Raw genomic sequence first — 20,653 nt, forward strand, 5'->3', positions numbered from 1 at the left:
GCCAAGGGGAAAAACACACCTGTCTTTTGTTCTCATACTGCCACCAAATCTATCTGTGGACAGATCAATTTAAAGCAGATCCAACACAAATTTAAAATACACAACTTCCCTCAAAGACTCATGGGAACTGTAGTTTGTTAATGGTTCTGGGGAAACTACAGTTCCCAAGATTCTTTGGGAGATGTCATATGCTTTAAATGTGTGTTAGATGTGCTTTAAATAGATGGTGCGGATGTGCACTGAGCACCTTACAGTTCTTTGAAAACACTAATGCCATACAGCACCTCAGGGCCCTGGGAGTGTTTCCTGCCAGAAACCTTGGAGGGTTGCGGCCAGTAGTCAGTGGTGGACCTTTTTGGAGGTCCTGTTTATTCTGCTAAATCGGCATGACTATGACAGAAACTATGACAGAGTTAAATGCACGAGTTAATTAATAACAGGGGTTATCCTTTTTATTATTTTATTATTAAACAGTACTTCCTTCATGTGTGTATACACACAGAGGGAGAGAAGGGGGGGAAGGGGGGGAGAGAGAGGCACTTAAATGAGACCAGCGTGAGCAAGTGAAATGTTGAGGATTAGTTATTTGTGGTCTTACTTGCAAAGATACAGTAAGGCGTATGGCATTTTCAAGACAGTGGCTCAATTTGTGATCTGTAACCACAATGCTCAATAATTCAGTAGAGTCCCAGCTGCTAGAACTTTGGTCCCCTTACACCCTTGGAGGCATTTGCTAAAGCAAAGATATGTGCGATTGCACTGTTGTTTCATAAGAAGAAATGATAATGTTTTGTTGTGGTTGTGTCCTGATACAATGGGGGGAAATTGTTCTGGGGTTCAGCCTGCACACTTGTTCCCTGCTGCTGGCCCTCAGCTGTGTCCTAAGTACAAATGCAATCCTGGCCGTGTTTTTTTTTCCACTTTCCAAGGAATGTGGGGGAGAGGGGGCACATTAAAAGGGGGAAAGATTCAGGGCCACATTGGGATGGAGAGGACCTCATGTCCCATAATCCAGACTCTCTGGTCCTCCAGGTGTTGCTGAACTTCACCTCCCATCATCCCTGCCCACTGGCTGGCACTGGTGGGTAATGGATCCAGCTATTTCTGCAGGACCACTGGGTCACTACCACTGGTGCGGGCAATGACCAGTTGCCTGGTAGTATAAGGCACCTTCCTATATTCACACAACTGGAACTGTAGGCAGAATGTTTTATTAAACGGAGGGCAGGCTTGAGGCCTAGTTCCTTCCCTTGAGGCAGTAGTGACTTAATAGTTACCATGGTAACCCTAGGGGACTCCTGATAGCTGTGAATCTCTCTGTGCTTTTGAATGGGAAGGTTGTTCCCCTCTAGTGGAAACACTAGACTGCGGAGGGGAAGCAGTCAGAGCATGTAGTTTTTGAGGACCTTGAGCAAACTGTGAGCCGTGAGCAGTACCTTAGACTGCAAGGTTTCAGTCTGGGGTGAACGAGTTGTATAACAGAGTGCAAGATGTTTGCTTCCCCCTGCAATCTGCTAACAGGATCATTCTGTGCAGCTGATTAATATTAGCTACCTGCCGCTGCCAATTACGGTTTTTGCATTGTTTTTCTGCCTTTCGCCGCCTACGTTATCTGTCAGTCAGCTGCTTCTACAGCTTAATTGGGAAACAGGGTGTGGTTTCTTACTGACAACTGACGTCTGTCCGGAGTTACCTGGGTATAAATTATCTTTTTCTTTTTCTTTTTTTAAAAGTAGGCAGGGAACCGGCTTTGAAACACCCAGAAACGGCTTCCAGAACCTGACAGGTTACAACCCAGATTGATTTTATCCTGTAAATATTTTCCCTCTTGCTTTCATGAGCTAGTAAAGTCAGAGGATGCTGCCTCCACCAGCTTCTACCATGGGGGAACAGATGACCTAAGCTTGGTCGCCACCCAGAATTCCTCCCAGTAGGTGGGAGTTTAGTTTGGACAGTGATGGCGCTGACATGTGGAATCAAGCACCCTTGGCAATGAGTAGGAAAGTGAACCTCATCGAGGGAATGTAATCTTTCTGCAGGATGGAAGCACTGGTGAAAGTAGTTCAATCGGATACCCAGCCATTGACAGCCAGCCCAGATATCTGTGCCAAGGAAGGTTATGGCTATGCAGAGGACCAGGGGTCTCCTATGCCAGGGGAAACAGCCAGTCCCAAAAGCTATTTTCAACAGAGCCCATCTTTACCAGCTTCTGGATTAACCGAACTCAGCAGTGTGGAATCCAGCACCTGGGATACATCTCCAGCTAAGGTTCAGGAGCTGCCTGCCAGGAAAGGTAAGATGAAACCTTTCTGTGCATAATTGAATACTGTCGTGCAACATGATTTGTGGTCATTTCATCAGGCAAGAAAACGGACTGGTTTCTGACCTGCTTCTTGTGATATATGTTAGTGTGCAAGAGAAATTCCCTGGGGATAGTGACCTGAGTACAGTCCTACCTCAGGTTACAGACGCTTCAGGTTGCGTTTTTTTTCGGGTTACAGACCTGCTGAAACCCAGAAGTACCAGAATGAGTTACTTCCGGGTTTCAGCGGTCATGCATGTGCAGAAGTGCTAAATCGCGCTTTGCGCATGCGCAGACGCACCGCTACGGGTTGCGAACGTGCGCCCCGCACGGATCATGTTTGCAACCTGAGTGTCCACTGTATATAAGAAGTGCCCTTGGTATATAAGGGAAGGGCCGTAGCTTAGGGGTTGTGCATGCAAAAGGTCCTTGGCTCAATCCCTGGCAAATCCAGGGAGAGTTTAGAGAGATTCTGTGCCAGAAATCCTTGAGAGCCACTGCAAGTCTGTGCAAACAGTACTGAGCTAGGCAGGCCGATGGTTTTATGGAGTGTAAGGCAGCTTCCTATATAAGTGTGTTGCAATCTCTATTGGCCTGCACTGTGAAGGGGATTTCCTGCAGTGTTTTTGGAAGAACACAGAAATGAATTGTGCACATCTGCATTCTGCATTAGACGGATGAGGCGAGCAAATTGACTGCGGCTTTGTTTTGCATTCTGCCACGTGTTAATTTAATGGTGTCCACATGCATCACGAACGACAGGAAAGAGGCTCAAAGTGGATTTTGATTGTGAAAGCACCATTATCCTAATACGTTATGTAAGCCCAGTGTTCAAAGCACTTCAGATGCTATTATTTTCAACCCTCTGGAAAGGTTTGGTCAGCCTTGGTAGCCCATATTTCTGGCAGAGGACATGAGAATGGGAGTGAGTAGCTTGCTTACGGACACCCACGGTGTTTCTGCATTTTCAAACTTATATCTGTTTTATACCACTTTAACCATTATGGATTCCCTCAAAGAATCTTGAGAACTGTAGTTTGACATGAGGGACTGAGAATGCTCTGTTAGATATTCCTATCTCTCTGCAACTAAAATTCCTAGCACTCTAATACAGTATGAGGATACAGAAGTTAAACCAGTTTAATTCTGTGGTGTTCATATGTCTTGTAGAGAGCTGGATAGCGGACGTGAAGTTTGAAGGAACTCCCAGCCCAGGCTCCTGACCAATATGCTACCCCTCTTCATAAAACATTTTCACTTCAGATGTCACTGGATAACTTTTGGTGTCACTTCCAAATTTACTGATTTGCTGAGTCTTTCAAGGCTATAACAAGAATTGAATCCCTTATAGACAAGTGCAGCTAATAACTGTGAAATGAGGACCCAAACATCAAAAGAAAGCCTTAGTATTGCAATTGAGACATCTGGAGAGGAAAGTTGCACCTCAACCTCATGCATCTTTACTGAGAGAAACCTCAGAACCTCCACCACAAGGTCAACAGAGCTTGGTCCCAGATCCTAGGATAGAAATGAGGGAGAGAGATTCCATTTAGTTCACATTTCAAGGCTGACTTACCTAATTTACACTTTCCTAAGCAATACCTACACTGAAGCACAGGCATCAAAATCTGCACTACCCCAATTTTTGCAGTGCGTTTCTCCAGCCAGGTAATATGTACGGAAATGGATATTCTAGGGTACTGGAGGCATAAAAATGCATCAGTTCGTGAGGATAAAATTCAGGAATGTCTTCTATTAGGTTTGATTTGCAAAAATGTGTATTCGGGAAAGATTATGTATTTAAAAAGTGTGTATTAAGAAAAATACACCTTAAAATAGTGATGAATTTCCATTATAACTTTTTTTTAAATGCAAACTGATGTGAAAATGTGGAGAACTGAATTTAAGATTGGGAAAAAATGAGAAACCCACATTGACAGATTTGCCCATCCCCAAACTGGGATTGCAATGTTCTCTGTTTTCCAGGCAGGCTCTGGGCCCAAACATTGTTCTCCATGACCAGTTCCTAGATGTGTTGATGGTAGTGATAGGAAGACTTGATTAATAAGATGCTTATCATTATTCATGGGGCGTCTTTTGAGTGCCAAGCATTTTGAAATTGGCAGGACTTCAAGGAATTTCCTGTTGTCAGTGAATATGCAAAGGCTGGTGGAATCCACTAGGGTAGCAAAAGTATTTCAATCACCCACTCAGGTGAGAGAAATAAAAGCATATTGCAGGGCCAGTATGCTGAAATACACGGCTCCTAAACAAAACCTTCCTCCAAACAAGCGCACAAGAGTAGAAATGATTGCATTACCTGCCAAAGGGCATAGCTGGGCAACACTGAGGTCTTCTCTATACTGAAAATCCTGAATTGCTTTCATGCCCCTTTTACCATCATGGCTTCCGTCCAAAGCATCCTGGGAATTGTACTTTAGCAAGGAGGAAAAGAACACTGCTAAAGATTCCCAGCTTCACAGAACATCAGATGCCATTGTTTATGTTCTGGGGTTTTTTTTTTAATTTTTTTTTAATTATTTAAATTTTGATATATATATATATATATTTAATTATTGGTTTAACCAGTGGTGTTTATATACTGCTTTGGGAACACCAGCTGAGAAGCATGGAACAGGCCCTCTGTAAATGCATGTCACCACCTTTTGATTTATTTATTTTTCCAGGTTCAGCATTGACTGTGGGTGCCCCTCAGAAGCAGTATGTGGGCGTGAGGGTAAAAATGCCGGTGTGTGAACTGCTGAGAAAAATCCGTCTCTCCAAAGGGACAGAGTCCAGTGACGTCAGGGTAAGATACCCACCCCATTTCCTGAGCGTGAGGATAATGAAGATCGGGCTGTTCCCAATGTGAGACGCCCCTTGCACCTTCCCTGGTTTTGCTAGGCTATGGGGCCAACCCAAATTATTATGATTCCCAAGATGGAGATGCACACTTCCTTCCATTAATTAACTCCATGTTCTTCCTGCCCCATTTCCTTTCACCATTGTCTTTCATTTATTAAAAACAGCGGATACCTTTAAAATAAAAATAAAACAATCCTGTGCAGGTGGAGACCATTTTAGGCATGTGCAGTTGATGCATGACGTGTGGATCCTTTTGGCCCTGGAAGAGGCAGGGGTAGGAGCTGAATGGGCTTATGTGTGCTCTGCCAACGCACGTGGGGGCCATGAATGGAACCCCCCCCCATGCAAATGGATGCTGCCTGTACAAAATAGACACTTGTGGCAAAGACTCATTTATTCAGCCTGTTGGAACAAAGAAAACATTTTCAGTTTCTTCAGGAAAGTGCAGATAGTGGGGTCCCTCTTGCCATTCCATAGAACAGAGGTAAAGGTAAAGGGACCCCTGACCATTAGGTTCAGTTGCGAACGACTCTGGGGTTGCGGCGCTCATCTCGTTTTATTGGCCGAGGGAGCCGGCGTACAGCTTCTGGGTCATGTGGCCAGCATGACTAAGCCGCTTCTGGTGAACCAGAGCAGCGCATGGAAATGCCATTTACCTTCCCGCTGGAGTGGGAAGGTAAATGGCATTTATCTCCTTTGCACTTTGACGTACTTTTGAACTGCTAGGCTGGCAGGAGCAGATCTTTGCAACTTGCAGGAGATGTTCTCCCACAGGCTACAGCAATCTTCCAGGGGTACAATTGTGAAGGCAGCTTTTCCTTTATATGGCTTCATCTGCTGTCACGTTTCATATAAGCCCTTTGTCAAGCACTACATTGTCAAGAGTGCTTAATAAAGAGCATTAGTAGCTGCAGACACAGCGCAAAGGGAAGATCTCCTGCACAAGCATCATTGGAGGAAAGGCCTACAGTGCCTGCTCATCTCAGTGGTGTCTGCACAAGAGAATTTCCCCTTGGGTTCTGTTGCATCTCTAGGTCATTCCTGTCTGTCTCCCACTCTTCCATACTTGCAAATAATCAACCACATTCTCCACTAAGAGTGCTCCAAATGCTATACAGTAATAATTTTTCCTAAAAAGTGACTAATTCCTACCCTTTTATTCCTATTTCTTCCTGGTGGTATCACCTCTGATAGGATTCCATGCCAGTAATATTTCCTTTATGCTCTTGCTCATTTTGCTAAATTATTTCTTGTTGCTGTTTTTTGTAGTATTAGCTTTCAGTTAATTTATACACCACTTAATGTCAAAACTCGTTTACCAATTATGACCCCGTCTGAAAGCACCCTAGTTCACTTTTTTAGTACTGGTGGGATGGTGGTCAGGGAATCAAACTTTGTGTTTGGTATTGACATCTATCCTTCCACTAAGAGTCACACACTAAAAGTGTGAGTTTCTGGGCTACTTCTCTGGAAGAGAAAAGTTGGCTACAACTGAAGCTTGATTTGTAGAAGGGATCACTTTGAGATCACAGGGGTTCCCCTGCTTGTGTCACTGCCATTTTTTCCAGCTTTTGCCCCAGTCAATGAGACATCCCAGGCAGTCTGTCTACAACTCTGCTGGCTGGGACTGATGGGAGTTATAGTCCAAAACCTCTGGAGGGCACTAGGTTGAGGCTAATCTATCTAATCAAGGTTGATAATTTCCCAAATACATTTTTTTTCTTTCCATAGGAAACACCTGCAAAAGCAAATACCAAAAGATCTTCAGGAAGAGCAGGTAAAAAAAGGAAAATAAACTTGTGTGCGTAGGTATGGGGCAACCCTACATGCAAAAACATGCAAAAACCCTTGCTTTAATTGTTTTGGTAAGTGAATACCTATAGATATTTATATATTTCTTTCTTCCTGTACAGGGAAAAAAAGAGCTCGCTCAGAAAGGCATGACAAGCAAGTATGTGGGACACTTTCTCTCTTCCGTAGCCAGCATTTCCCAAACAAATCAGACCGCAGACCTCACACATTCATTTCTTTCTCTTCTTTTTAAAGAACTGCTGTCAGGCTCAGACAGCCTTAAAAAGCACGGAGGACTTGGACATCCTAGTCGAAGTACTTCAGGAAGACCTGAACAAGAGCCACTCCAAACTAGAGCCTCAGTTGCCTATGCAGTTCCCACATGGCACGACCCAAGGATTTCAGTCTCCCTGGTGGGAAACCAACGGCAACTCGCAACCAGATGGCAACTGGCTGACAAGCAGCTGGGAGCCTGTTGGATTTCAGCCGTTGTCTGCTTCAGGCACGTTGCCTCACCCACGTGCTGAGATTTCCTATGGATTTGATTGCAGAAAGACGCAACAACGTCTGGATCTTATCGACACGTTCCAGAATACCTGCGTGGAAGAAAGATGCTGGCTGGGGAATGGGTCTGTTGAACATCCTGGGGAGAGTTCCCAAGGCTTTGCCAAGGAGATTAGGCCTCACTGCCACGACCCACTGGGGCAGGCTTTGCCAGAGACTTGGGAAGAGGACACTGCTGCCTTGCATGGCAGGGGATGTCTGAAGGCAAGTCTGTGGTCTTCCATGGGGCAGGAGGCTCCTGCCATTTCTTTCTTCCAATTCCAGCTCTGCCGCGAGGAGAGTCGGCTCAGGGGCATCTCGGTGGACAAGTTGCTCATGCCGGATAGAAATGGGAACAGGTTGGTCAGTGGTTTGGTTTTGTACCTGACAATACTTTATTTTTTTTTTCAAAAAAAATTATTGGTTTTCACAGTATTATAAACAAACAAACACATACGACAAACATAAATCATAGTCTTATTGAAAATTACACTTATTAACTTTGTTAAGTGACTTCCCCGCTCCCCCTTGGTTGAATTTCATTGCATATCCTTTTAATGGTTTCCCAAATCATAATTCTTATAAAATTTAACTTAAACATTAACATCCTTAAATCTTAACTTTATGAAATTAAACATATTAATTCATCACTTAACATAAATAATATCCTAAACCAATTAAGTATCTGCAAGCTATTTTCCGTTAATTTAACTTAACATATTTAACTAAATAATCATTAAATTTAATCCACTCTTCCTGATACTCCTCCTCCTTCTGGTGACAATACTTTAAAAAGTTAAAACATCTTTTAACAAAACCCTTTGTAACTTGGGTGATGGAATGATTATACGCCCCATGATTCTTGCTACCTTTCCCCCGTGGCCTTTGTTTCATTTCATTGTGGTTCACAGATGTATCCTGAGAGCTGCTGTGAGTCTATGTTTACTTTCTGACCAGTGTCCATTGCAATGTTCAGAGTAACATATGCAAAACAAAAGTGAGGAGGGGGCAGTTCCCTGCCCCAACAAACTTGAAGCCAAATACCAATAACTAGGGAGAAAGGGAAGGGAAGAATTTGGTAATGAATTTTAGTAAATGCTGTGGCTTAAAAACTCAAGTTTTAAACCATCCAAGGAAGGGATCCTGGATCTGGAGGACAATGGCTTTCTTATGTATATATCATAGTAAAGGTAAAGGTAAAGGGACCCCTGACCATTAAGTCCAGTCGTGGCCGACTCTGGGGTTGCGGCGCTCATCTCGCTTTATTGGCTGAGGGAGCCAGCGTACAGCTTCTGGGTCATGTGGCCAGCATGACTAAGCCGCTTCTGGTGAACCAGAGCAGTGCACGGAAATGCCGTTTACCTTCCCGCCGGAGCGGTACCTATTTATCTATTTGCACTTTGACATGCTTTTGAACTGCTAGGTTGGCAGGAGCTGGGACCGAGCAACGGGAGCTCACCCCGTTGCAGGGATTCGAACCGCCGACCTTCTGACCGGCAAGTCCTAGGCTCTGTGGTTTAACCCACAGTGCCACCCGTGTCCCAGGTATATCATAGGAAACTTCTAAGTCCATAGGTCCATCTAGCTCAGCGTTGTCTACACTGACTGGCAGTGACTCTCTATTATTATCCCCATATTATAGATGTGTCGGGGATTAAGCCTTCCGCTTATCCTCACAGCCACTAGCTTTACTATTCCTCTTATTGCCAACTTACCAATATGTCATTATCATTGTTCTTAGAGTGGCAGAAGCCGATGGTGCTTCTCTGTCATCAATTTTCTTTCCTTCCTTATTTTCAAACATGATGGCCATAAATCTGAATGGGAAGGTTATCCAGCAGCGTCAGGTCACTGATAAGGGACCAGGGAGGAGACTTCCAGAGAACTCAGAGGGCCTATTCACTGGGAACCGGAACAAAACAAAGCAACGTTTTATGAGCCATTTCAGTAGAACTGTGTATGTTTCTATTTCAAATATTTGCTTCTAAATCTTAGATCTAAAATAAAGGGAAATCCCTTTCCCCTTTCAGAGCTGAGTCAAAGCGAGGCCGTGCCCTTTATTTTGAAACTGAATAACTTTGAACCAGCATACCGCTGCGATGTATAGAAACTATGATTCTATGTATCATAGGATCATAGAATTGTAGAGTTGGAAGCGACCCTGAGGGTAATCTAGTCCAACCCCCTACAATGCAGGAATCTCAACTAAAGCAGCCATGACAAATGACCAAACCAACCTCTGCCTTAAAAACCCCCAAGGAAGAAAGTATTGGGGCTTGGATAGATATCTGGGGATGGAGTGGGGTCCCCCCCCCCATTTTGGTTTCATGTTTTGCTAGTCTTAAATCCAGTTCCCCACAAGATTAATCTCCATGTGGAGGAAGGAGTTTTCTCATCTGTAATCCTTGAGATATGTTGCCAGTCAGTGTAGACAGTATTGAACTAGATTGACCAATGGCCTGACTCAGCATAAAGCCACTTCCTATGTTACCTTTTGTTAAATTCGCAAATAGTAGGGGTGGGGATCGTATCTGAGGAAGGGCCATAGTTCAGTGGAAGAGCATCTGCTTTGCATGCAGAAGGTTCTAGGTTCAATCCCCGGCATCTCAGTGGGAGGCAACTTCCTATGAGCCTGTGAAAATATCCTTTTGACATTTGCCCAGCAGCAGAAGCTCTCATTTGATTTCAAGCTGCCTCTCCTCCCTTGCTGTTTCTCTCTGTTTTGCAAAACCACATACTCCCCAACATTTCTCTGATGAAAATAGGGCATCTTATTCAACAACAACAACTTTATTATTTATGCCCCACTTATATGACAGCGTTGCCTCAGCCACTTTTGGCAGCTTCCAACATACAGTGGTACGTCAGGTTAAGTACTTAATTCGTTCCGGAGGTCCGTTCTTAACCTGAAACTGTTCTTAACCTGAAGCACCACTTTAGCTAATGGGGCCTCCTGCTGCTGCCGCACTGCCGGAGCACGATTTCTGTTCTCATCCTGAAGCAAAGTTCTTAACCCAAGGTACTATTTCTGGGTTAGCGGAGTTTGTAACCTGAAGCGTATGTAACCTGAAGCGTATGTAACTTGAGGTACCACTGTATATAAAAACATAATAAAACATTAAACATTAAAAAAAAATCCTATACAGCTTCCTTCGGATGTCTTCCAAAGGTTGCATAGTTACTTGTCTCCTTGGCTCTGGGGTTGCATATCTCCATATCCTCCAACATTTCTTCGATGAAAATAGGGACTTCCTAAGGAAAAGAGGGACATTCCAGGATCAAATCAGAAACTGGGACAGCTTCTGGATATACAGAACTGTCCTTGGAAAATAGGGACACTTGGAGGGCCTGAAACCACCTGTGGCATTTCTGAAACCAAACCAAAACTCCTCTCTTTTTCTCTCCCCTTCTGCCCAGGCTTCTTCACAATGCTGTTTCTCAGGGGAGAAGGGCGCTGGCATATGCACTGGCAAGGAGGTTTGCACATCTCAACAGACTTGATGGGAAGAACGCAGCGAAACAGGTATGAGCTGTTTTTTAGCAGAAGGCTGTTTGCAGGGCAGCTGTTGGTAATTTTATAGAAATGGACCACATGAAATAGAGCAAAAAAGGGGGGGTTTAGTGAAAAGTTGCAAGCTGCATTTTTTAAAAATGCAGAAACCATTTGTCCACTAATCCCCAAAAGGTCAACAGAAAAAGAGTGTTTTCACTGGTCTGTGAATGATAAGTATCTTAAGATGCAAGGGGAGGGAGCCTATAAGGGGAAATGGAATGGCGTATCTTACTTTATTCTAGGTCATGCTCCCTAACGCTAATTCACGTTAACTGAAAGCCAGCTTTTGATACTGCTCTTGCACTTGTTCCTCTACCAGTGGTAGAAACTCATACAGCCTCGAGCAGAGAGGAGGAATCTGTGGCTGTCAAAATATGCTAGGACTTCAACTCCAGTCAGCCCCAGTCAGCGTGGCCAGTGATCAGGAGATGGGATGGGAATTGTAGTCTAGCAGTGAAATATACTCAGTCGAGAGTGGATTTCATGTTCTTTATTCAGCTCATAGTGGGAGGAGGAATGAAAGCTCCCCCAAAGTATCTGCTTTATATACATTATTTACACAATGGGCTGCAGGTGATTGGCTAATTCCGGAATTCTCCTGTAAGCCAATCAGGTTGTGGATTCACTTCCATCTGGAGCTGGATTGGGTGGCTCCTGCAGACCAATCATACTGCTGCATTGTTCTAGGACCAATCAGACTGCTGCATTTTGGATCCTATTCAACTCAGTACATAACAAGCAGCATCCTAGAAGAGCAGGGGGGCACATGTTCTCTTCCCTTTGAACGGATGTAAAGATTATTGCTTGCTAAATTGCAGCAGTTGCGATATTAACAACACAGTGACAAGGTGCCACTCTCATTTGTGAATAGCTCAAAATTTCTATCTCTCCTTCCCCATCTTTTTTTTTAATCCTTCAAAGACTGCGTTGCACATAGCAGCTCAAAAGAACCACCATCTTATTGCCAGTGACCTGCTGTCTCTGGGGGCTGATGTAAACGCGAGGGACAGCTCAGAGAAGACTCCCTTGCACCTCTGTGCTGAGAAGGGTTATCTGAGAGTCTTGGAAGTAAGTAGAGTTTGAAAGTGGGGCCTGGCTGGGTTAAAGGGTAAAGGGACCCCTGACCATTAGGTCCAGTCACGGCCGACTCTGGGGTTGCGGCGCTCATCTCGCTTTATTGGCCGAGGGAGCCGGCGTACAGCTTCTGGGTCATGTGGCCAACATGATTAAGCCGCTTCTGGCGAACCAGAGCAGCGCACGGAAACGCCGTTTACCTTTCTGCCGGAGTGGTTCCTATTTATTTGCTTGCACTTTGATGTGCTTTCGAACTTCTAGGTTGGCAGGAGCAGGGACTGAGCAATGGGAGCTCACCCCGTCACGGGGATTCGAACCGCCGACCTTCTGATCAGCAAGGCTCTGTGGTTTAACCCGCAGCACCACCCGCATCCCCCTGGCTGGGTTATATGTCTATTAATTTGAGGTAGGGATGGGGGAGAAATTTAATCCAGGTCACCTTTAAACCCAAACCTACCTAAACTGTACTTCCTGAAACAATATGCAGACTAAAGCATAGCCATGCTTCAAAATTACCACCACTCTGAATTTTGCAATGAAGTTCTCCAGCCAAGGACTGTGTACAAAATTGTGTGTGTGTGTTTGTGTGTGTGTGAAAGTAAAGTGTGCATAAATGCATATATTAATAAAAATATTGTTGGAAATGTATGGTATCTGTGGAAACTGCTTGCAGAAATATACATGTATATATGTCAAAACTGCATACAAATATGTGTTTATTATAAGAGCTTTGCACTAAATACTGGTGAATTTGTACATTTTTTTATTATTATAAAAAATCGCGACTTTCTGCAGAAATGCGACCTAAATTTAAGATTAGAAAAATGAGAAATGGAGAAAAACCAACACTTGAGAGATGTGTCCATGCCTATCCTTTTGCAGCTGTTTGGTCCACTCTTACTGCGGCCTGAAGTCAGGATATTTAAGGTAGCCTCGTCTCTTTTTCCATGGCAGGTCTTGAGAAGCTGTCAGGAAGTTGGCATCCACGTTGAAGTAGACGCAACCGACAATCAGGGTATGTGGAGAAGTTTGGAGAGGATAGGGAACTCTCTTCCTGCCTCTTAGGATACAATCTGTCAATCAAGGCATGCACCTAATACAGCGGTTCTCAACCTGTGGGTCCCCAGATGTTGTTGGACCACAACTCCCATAATCCCTGAGCTCTGGCCTTGCTAGCTGGGGGTGATTGGAGTTGTAGTTCAACAACATCTGGGGACCCACAGGTTGAGAAAGGCTGACCTAATACATAGAAATCAACCACATATCTTGCTTTTCCTTAATTAACTGCAGACATGGGGGAGCTCAATGTTTACTGGGAAGGCAGTGTGTGTGATGGGGGGCATATCTATTCCCTCCCCCCCCCAATGATATTCCCTCCCTCAGTCTCCTAGTAGCACACAGGGAAAGAGATGGGATCTCTGTTCCAACCACAGTGAGAAAGTGACGATACGAGCCTCCACTCTGTTGTTTTCCGCACTGTGAATTGGGTTTGCACATGCCTATAATTACTGAATAAAGAGCAAAATGCATGCTACATGCTAAGCACACGTCTGGTTTGGCCTGCAGTGTCTAATGCTCCTTCTGCTCCTCTCTAAACAGGCTTAACGCCAATACAGTACGCTAGTTTGGCTCACTGCACTCTCGCGATAGACTCGGACAGCCGCCATCTCTCGGCTGAGACATGGAAGCTTCTGAACCTCCGTAAGGATCAGATACTGAGTGGTATCAAGTGCTTGATACAAATGGGAGCCAACCCATGGGAGCAAGTAAGTGCTTTGGTCTCAAACGGAAATGTAGCTTGATTTTATGAAGGGTTTTGGAGTGGGTGTAGGGTCTTTTTCTTTCCAGGTCTTTCCCCTTCTGCTCACTCGTATCCTTTCTCCTATCAGAAAAGAGAGTTTTGCCAACTGTCAGAGGCTTTCCACACTTTTTTTTAAAAAAAAGGATTTGTGGTACAGTCGTACCTTGGTTTTCGAACAGCTTAGTTCTCGAAACTTTCTGCTCCCGAACGCCGCAAACCCAGAAGTGACTGTTCCGGTTTGCGAACTATTTTTGGAAGCTGAACGTCCGGCAGGACTTCCACAGCTTCTGATTGACTGCAGGAGCTTCCTGCAGCCAATCGGAAGCTGCACTTTGGTTTCCAAACATTTTGGAAGTCGAACGGACTTCTGGAATGGATTCCGTTCGACTTCCAAGGTATGATTGTACTACAAAAGAGAGTGCCAACTGGCATAAAATTGGTGTCGGTAAATCATGTGCATAGATACAAATTTGGAAATAGTGGATGGTAGCTAACGACCGTATTTTTCGCCCCATAGGGCGCACCGGCCCATAGGACGCACCTAGTTTTTTGGGGGGGAAATCAAAGAAAAATTTTGTTCTCCCCCCCCCCAGCCGTGGGCTTCGGGATCAGCAAAAGGGGACCTTCAGGGACAGCTTCTCTAGCCTCCGTGGGGCAGCGCACTCCGCTGCCCTGCAGAGGCTTTGCACAGCCATCCCCAAGCTAGAAGAGGGAGACGGAGCGCTCCGTCTCCCTCTTCTGCCTTCAGGGACAGCCTCCCTAGCCTCCATGGGGCAGCGGATTGCCCCGCTGTCCCCCGAGCTTTTGGGGCTGGCGGTGGGGAGAAGCTTGCTTCTCCCCACCGCCAGCCTCCAAACCAGGTCGGGGAATAGCGGGATGGCGGAGCGCCTCCCTGCTGTCCCCCGAGCTTGTGGGGCTGCCCGATATCTGCCCGAAGCCCGGGGTGCGCTCCGGAGCGTGCCTCGTGCTTCAGGCTGCAGGCTGCCGCCCGCAAGCCTTGCGAGCCCGGCAGCAACTCCTGCCGGGCTCGCAAGGCTTGCGGACATCTGTGCAAAGCACGGGGCGCCCTCCGGAGGGCGCCCTGACCTTCAGGCTGCAGGCTGCTGCCCGCAAGCCTTGCGAGCCCAGCAGGCACTCCCGCGGGCTCCCAAGGCTTGTGGATAGCTTTCTGAAGCCTGGAGAGCGAGAGGGGTCGGTGCGCACTGATGCCTCTCGCTCTCCAGGCTTCAGCGAAAGCCTGCATTCGCCCCATAGGATGCACACACATTTCCCCTTCATTTTTGGAGGGGAAATAGTGCGTCCTATAGGGCGAAAAATACGGTAACTTCTACTCAGATCAAACCCATTAAAATTAGTGGACCTAAGTTGTTTTTATTATTATTCCTTTCATTTCTATATTGCTTTATATTTTTAAGAAATCTGAAAGCAGTTTACAACACATTAAAGCATCAAATGAAACCCTCTGGAATAAAACACTGCTGAAGGAAGTCAAACATAAAATATACATTCAAAGCAGCATAATTAACAGGAAACTTAAAATAGTAGCTTAAAGATTTCAAAATAAAACATTGCAAAGTAAATCAAGTACAGAACGAACATTTAACACAGCAAAGTTGACAAAGCAAATTATATTAAACCTTTCAAAAGAAAGCATTACTAGAGGAAGTCAGGTGTAAAATGCGCATTTAAACCAGCTATTCTCCTAAAATAGGACACACTGCGACTCTGCTAGGAACCCATGTATTAAATTGCTCTTAGTTCCGGAGATAGTCTTCTTGATACACGTATGTTATTTCGTTGACATGTTTTGCTGGGATCTCTTCTAAGCATAATGTCTACGCAAAAGCTGTATCCAAACCAGGGGACTATGACTATCCTCTTATTCTTTTCCTAGGGAACAAACTCATCAAGTCGAGTTTCAAATTATTTTGCAAAAGTCCAGCAAAATAGTGAACTGATGCGTTTTTTCCAAACTCACAGGCCCCAAAGGCAGCAGGTAATTCTATTGGGTTGGTGAAAAGGGTGGCAGGTAGACTGCAAGAGGATTGGTTGCTTTGCCAGTTTTTGTGTGTGTGGTCCTTAAGTATTATGGATGACAGACAGAAAGGAAAGAGAATGAAGCTTTCAGTCATAAAACCAGCCAGATGGGTGGGGCATAAATAATCAGTTGTTGTTGTTGTTACTTGGGAGTAGGAATGTGGGAGAAACTCAGTTCCAGTTTGCATCATTTAAAGGAGAACGTAATTCTTTATTACAGTGGATGCTCGGGTTGCGAACGTGATCTGTGCGGGAGGCACGTTTGCAACCCGCAGCACCACGTCTGTGCATGTGCGGGTTGCGCTTCGGCGCTTCTGTGCATGTGCAAAGTGTGATTTAGTGCTTCTGCGCATGCGCAACCACTGAAACCCGGAAGAAACCCGTTCCGGTACTTCCGGGTTTTGGCGCATCCGTAACCCAAAAAAACACAACCTGAAGCGTCTGTAACCCAAGGTATGACTGTATTATTACTATTATTATTATTACTACTACTACTACTACTACTACAATGGTACCTCGGGTTACAGACGCTTCAGGTTACATATGCTTCAGGTTACAGACTCCACTAACCCAGAAATAGTACCTCGGGTTAAGAACTTTGCTTCAGGGTGAGAACAGAAATCGTGCTCTGGCAGCACGGCGGCAGCAGCGGGAGGCCCCATTAGCTAAAGTGGTACCTCAGGTTAAGAACAGTTTCAGGTTAAGAACAGACCTCCGGAACGCATTGAGTTCTTAACCCAAGGTACCACTGTATCTAAATTCCCATGCTTGGTTGCAACAGTTTAAAAAACAACTTTAGACAGAGCTTAAAAACTTACAGTTACAAAAAAAATGCAAAAATTTGTATCCTTTAATTAAATGAAACATACACACATTGCCTCACTGTTATTTTTTTCTAAGCCCAGATCACACTAATGAAGTTGCAAAATAACTCTAGGGATTGAGGGCAGGAGAGAAGGTGAATACATGGCGTCACAAAGCACCAGGCAATCTGTACTTGGCACAGCCAGCTACTGTTGAAACTTGCAGAACCCAGCCTTGGCAGTAGGCTGTAGGGGACACTGAAGTCCCACCTTTGGCCCTTGAGAGTCTTCTTCAGCAGCCCCTGGGGCTTTGGGGTTTTCATTAGTCAGTACCCGCCCCCTGCCTCGTATATCATTGCAACCTTCAAAAGTAGAAATGCCCTTCCTTTTTGTTTTGTTTTTAAATTAAAGCTGAGATCCTTAGGAAATGCAGATTCTTCCGTCAATACAGCTTTGCTGAGATTCTGTGGAAGCCTGGCTTATGCATAGCTCTTGTCCGTGTTAGGAAATGAAACTGATTGAATACTTTCACTTTGTCCAGGATTACAGCTTGCTCTCTGGACTAGATGAAATCGCCCTTCTGTATTTGCAAGGAGAAGATGTGGAGCCACCAATGGTTTCTTTTCCAAGTTTCCTCGACCATTCCCATGAAGGTGCAATGTAAACAGGACACCTAAGCACACCAGGAAGCAATGGACTTCCTAGAACACTGGTTGCTGATACATCAGATGTGTTTCAGGCTTTGTATACTTGATGATCTGAAGCCCGCGGAATGCCTCAATGGACTTCAAGAAACCTGGAGTGCCATTTCTGCCAGGCTGTTGGTGGAAGAACAGCTTGAGAATAGACAGTAAAAGTCTTTGAACCTGTGAAGGCTTGGGCTTTGCTGGATTCATGTCCTCAGAAAAATTGTAGTGGAGGAGCACTGAAGATTATAGATGGCAAAGGCTGGCTCTATTTCCTCAAGCCGTATGTGTCAAGATAGAGAAGCTCTGAGGTCTTCTCCCCTGCCTTAAATGACCTTGCTCTCAAAATATCAAGTGCAAGAGAAGATGCTCCTTAATGGATGGTGGTCCATGGAGCAGGTGGTCCATGGAGCAGGCACAGATTATTGCCATGCAAAAATTCAAACTGATCCCCTACAGAGGGAGGGCTTCTGTATCTCATCGGCAGAGCACCTGCGTTTTATCGCTGGCGTGAACCTGGGGAAAACAAAGCCACCCTTGATCTGAGGATGTGTTTTCAGCAAAGCCACAATGCTTTGTTTATCGATGCAATCAAAGTTTATGGAGGTTGTTTTGAGCATGTATAAGAAATGCACAGACGAATCTGGAACCGGACAAATGGAGCTCGGCATTTCACCAGGGCTGAGTGAAAACTGCTCCCCCATAATTCTGTACACTGAATTTTAGGTGAAAGCTCTCAGTACAGTATTATGTAAACAAACAAACACGCATACAAACCTCTTGTACCATCTCCAAGATGAAGACATTTAATACGGCACAAGCTTTTGTAGACTGCAGTTCAATTCAACAGGTGCAATTTCCTTTGCACCATGAATCTTTCCTTCCTTCCTTCCTTCCTTCCTCTTTAATCAGTGAAATCTAAAATCTACCTAGCATCTGCCACAATCCAGTCCAAAGTTCATTGTGCTGAAATCCTTTGAGGTTGAAGATGAATTGCAGCCATTGTTCTGACATCCTATATTTATGGATCTTTTTGATTGGACCCAGCACAGGGATGGGAAACCTCCAGCCTATGGGCCAATCTTGGTCTGCCTGTCAATTAGCTGGTATCACTTTTTCCTGCTGTGTGTGAGAGAGAGGGAGAGAGGGAGGGAGGAAGAAATTTCAAGAAGACTCCTGTTGGGCAATAATTTTTTAAGAGAGCTCATTTCCCATGTAGTGGAAACAGCTTTCTTTTGTTTTCTGCAAGTCAAACAGGTTTTTTGGGGGGCGAGGGAATACAAACACCTGCCAGATCTGTTTAATGATAGACAAAAGTTAGCTGGAAGATACTGTGTACAGTGATTCCACTTTGAGATTTCCCCTTCTCTCCCTCTCTGCACACCAAGACCTGCACTGTACCTCTTTGTTCAACAACTTGCTCATAGCTCTACGTCCGGTTCCAAATGTTGCCCTTTCTTTTGGTAAGCTTTGGTTCTTAAGTTAGTGGTTTCTGTGAAACTTCATTAGTTGCTACACATGGAGCAATACGATACTAATAATGTTTTTGTAATTAAAAAAAAAAGCAAATTGAATATATCCAGCAATTGGTAAACATGGAGTATTCCCACTGATTTCAATGGGAAATGTATTTTTTCAAACAAAAGATTGTGTATAATAAGATGAACCTCATAAATGGTAAATATTTGTAAATGCACTTCAATTATAGTGCTGAGAAAGTTTGGGGTTTTTTCCATGTAGTTTATTTTTCTTTGAACTGTTTTGTTGACTGAAAGATTGCTGCTGTTTTAATGACTCCAGATGATTTTTGACTTAAAAGTACACGCTCTACCATAAAATGTACAACCTACTATAAGAGAAAACATGCAAATCAATCCAATAAGTTTATGGAAAGATGGGCATTTTTTGGTAATGTTCTGGAATAATAAGCTTAATGTACTACCCTGTGCTATCTTTAATTTGCTGTAATGTTAATAGTTACTTTTTATGTCAGTAGTTGGAATTTTGGTTGTCAATGCTTTAATGATCTAATAAAGAATATATCTATTTTTAAAAGGTCACATTCTTCCAAATGCAGTGAAATAATCATCTTGCGCATATGGCTGTGTAGTTCCTCCAGAATCAGCAAATAAAGACTGCAGTCCTAGGGTGCACTTGTACATAAAACTGTACATAAAACTGCTAGTACATTTGCAAAGCTAAGCATTGGATGGGGGACCACATGTTGAGATTCCTGCATTGCAGGGGGTTGGACTAGATGACCCTTGGGATCCCTTCCAACTCTTCAATTTTATGATTCTGTGTGTGCACAGTGAGGTTGTATTAGTGATTTTGAATTTGTAGGCTGGCTGTGGATGATATGTATAAAAGTCAAAAATCATCTTGGCAATGAATTCACAAAATAACTTGTACAAAATAGGCCTAGTGATACACAGTGAGAAACATTTTTTTGCTCTAGTGGATTATGAAAGTTAGACTTTGAATCAGTGTGTGTGTGTGTGTGTGTGTTTGTGTGCATTATTTAATCATTGTGAAATCCATAACAAACAGACTTTCTTCTGATAATATCTGGGAGCTTAATCCATTTCCTCCATCCCTCACCTTCAATAAATATTTATAATTTTCAGCACTTGGCAGGCCTGTTGTTTAACTGCAAGGAATGTGAAAGATGGCTGTTAGGCATTGCCAAATGGCTCTTCTCACAACTCACTGTATGTGTGTGTGTGTCTGTAACATCACTTCTGTAAAGTCAGGTTTACAGCCTAGATGAAAAATCAGCTGTTATGGGTGCTGTTAGGTTGGTTCTGCACTGGACCTCTTTAGCACAGCATTTCCTTTCCTGCTAGATGTGGAATTAACTAGAAGAAGAAGTGTGGTGAAGTGGTTAGAGTGTTGGACTAGGAACTGGGCAGTCCCGGGTTCAAATTTGGATCAATCATTGCCTCTTAGCCTAAGCTACGTCACGGTGTTGTCGTGAGGATAACATGGGGAGAAGACTTGTGTTTCCATGCCACTTGGAGCTGCTTGAAGGCAAGGCGGGATATAAACGCAACAATAATCTTAACTAAGAATACTGTTCCTCACAGACAAGTTCTTATTATAATACCTAGTCAAAAGTAAGTTCCTTTCAATAACGGTGCCTTATAATGCTACTCGAAAGCCACCTGTTTGCAAGTTGTGCTGTTGTGGTTTGTTTGC

General features: G+C 44.2%; 1 protein-coding gene across 3 annotated transcripts; it reads left to right on the top strand.

The window, feature by feature from the left end:
• The first annotated feature begins 200 nt into the window (after window positions 1-200).
• Window positions 201-19,510, top strand: LOC310750456 (uncharacterized protein). Of its 3 annotated transcripts, XM_083588641.1 has the most exons (12): window positions 1,718-1,930; window positions 2,040-2,293; window positions 4,990-5,111; window positions 6,899-6,944; window positions 7,081-7,118; window positions 7,214-7,860; window positions 10,919-11,024; window positions 11,976-12,122; window positions 13,083-13,143; window positions 13,728-13,894; window positions 15,824-15,925; window positions 17,311-19,510. In XM_083588641.1, exons 2-12 carry the CDS (start codon window positions 2,041-2,043, stop codon window positions 17,431-17,433), a joined length of 1,812 nt encoding a protein of 603 aa, XP_083444767.1. In that variant the 5' UTR covers window positions 1,718-1,930; window position 2,040; the 3' UTR covers window positions 17,434-19,510. The 3 variants fall into 3 exon arrangements, with proteins under 3 accessions (XP_083444765.1, XP_083444767.1, XP_083444766.1); XM_083588639.1 differs by lacking the exons at window positions 1,718-1,930; window positions 15,824-15,925 and adding an exon at window positions 201-361; XM_083588640.1 differs by having other exon boundaries at window positions 1,719-2,293.
• Window positions 19,511-20,653: the final 1,143 nt, after the last annotated feature.

This window comes from Podarcis filfolensis (genome assembly GCF_964270895.1).
Source record: "Podarcis filfolensis genome assembly, chromosome: 15".
Lineage (NCBI taxonomy): Eukaryota > Metazoa > Chordata > Lepidosauria > Squamata > Lacertidae > Podarcis > Podarcis filfolensis.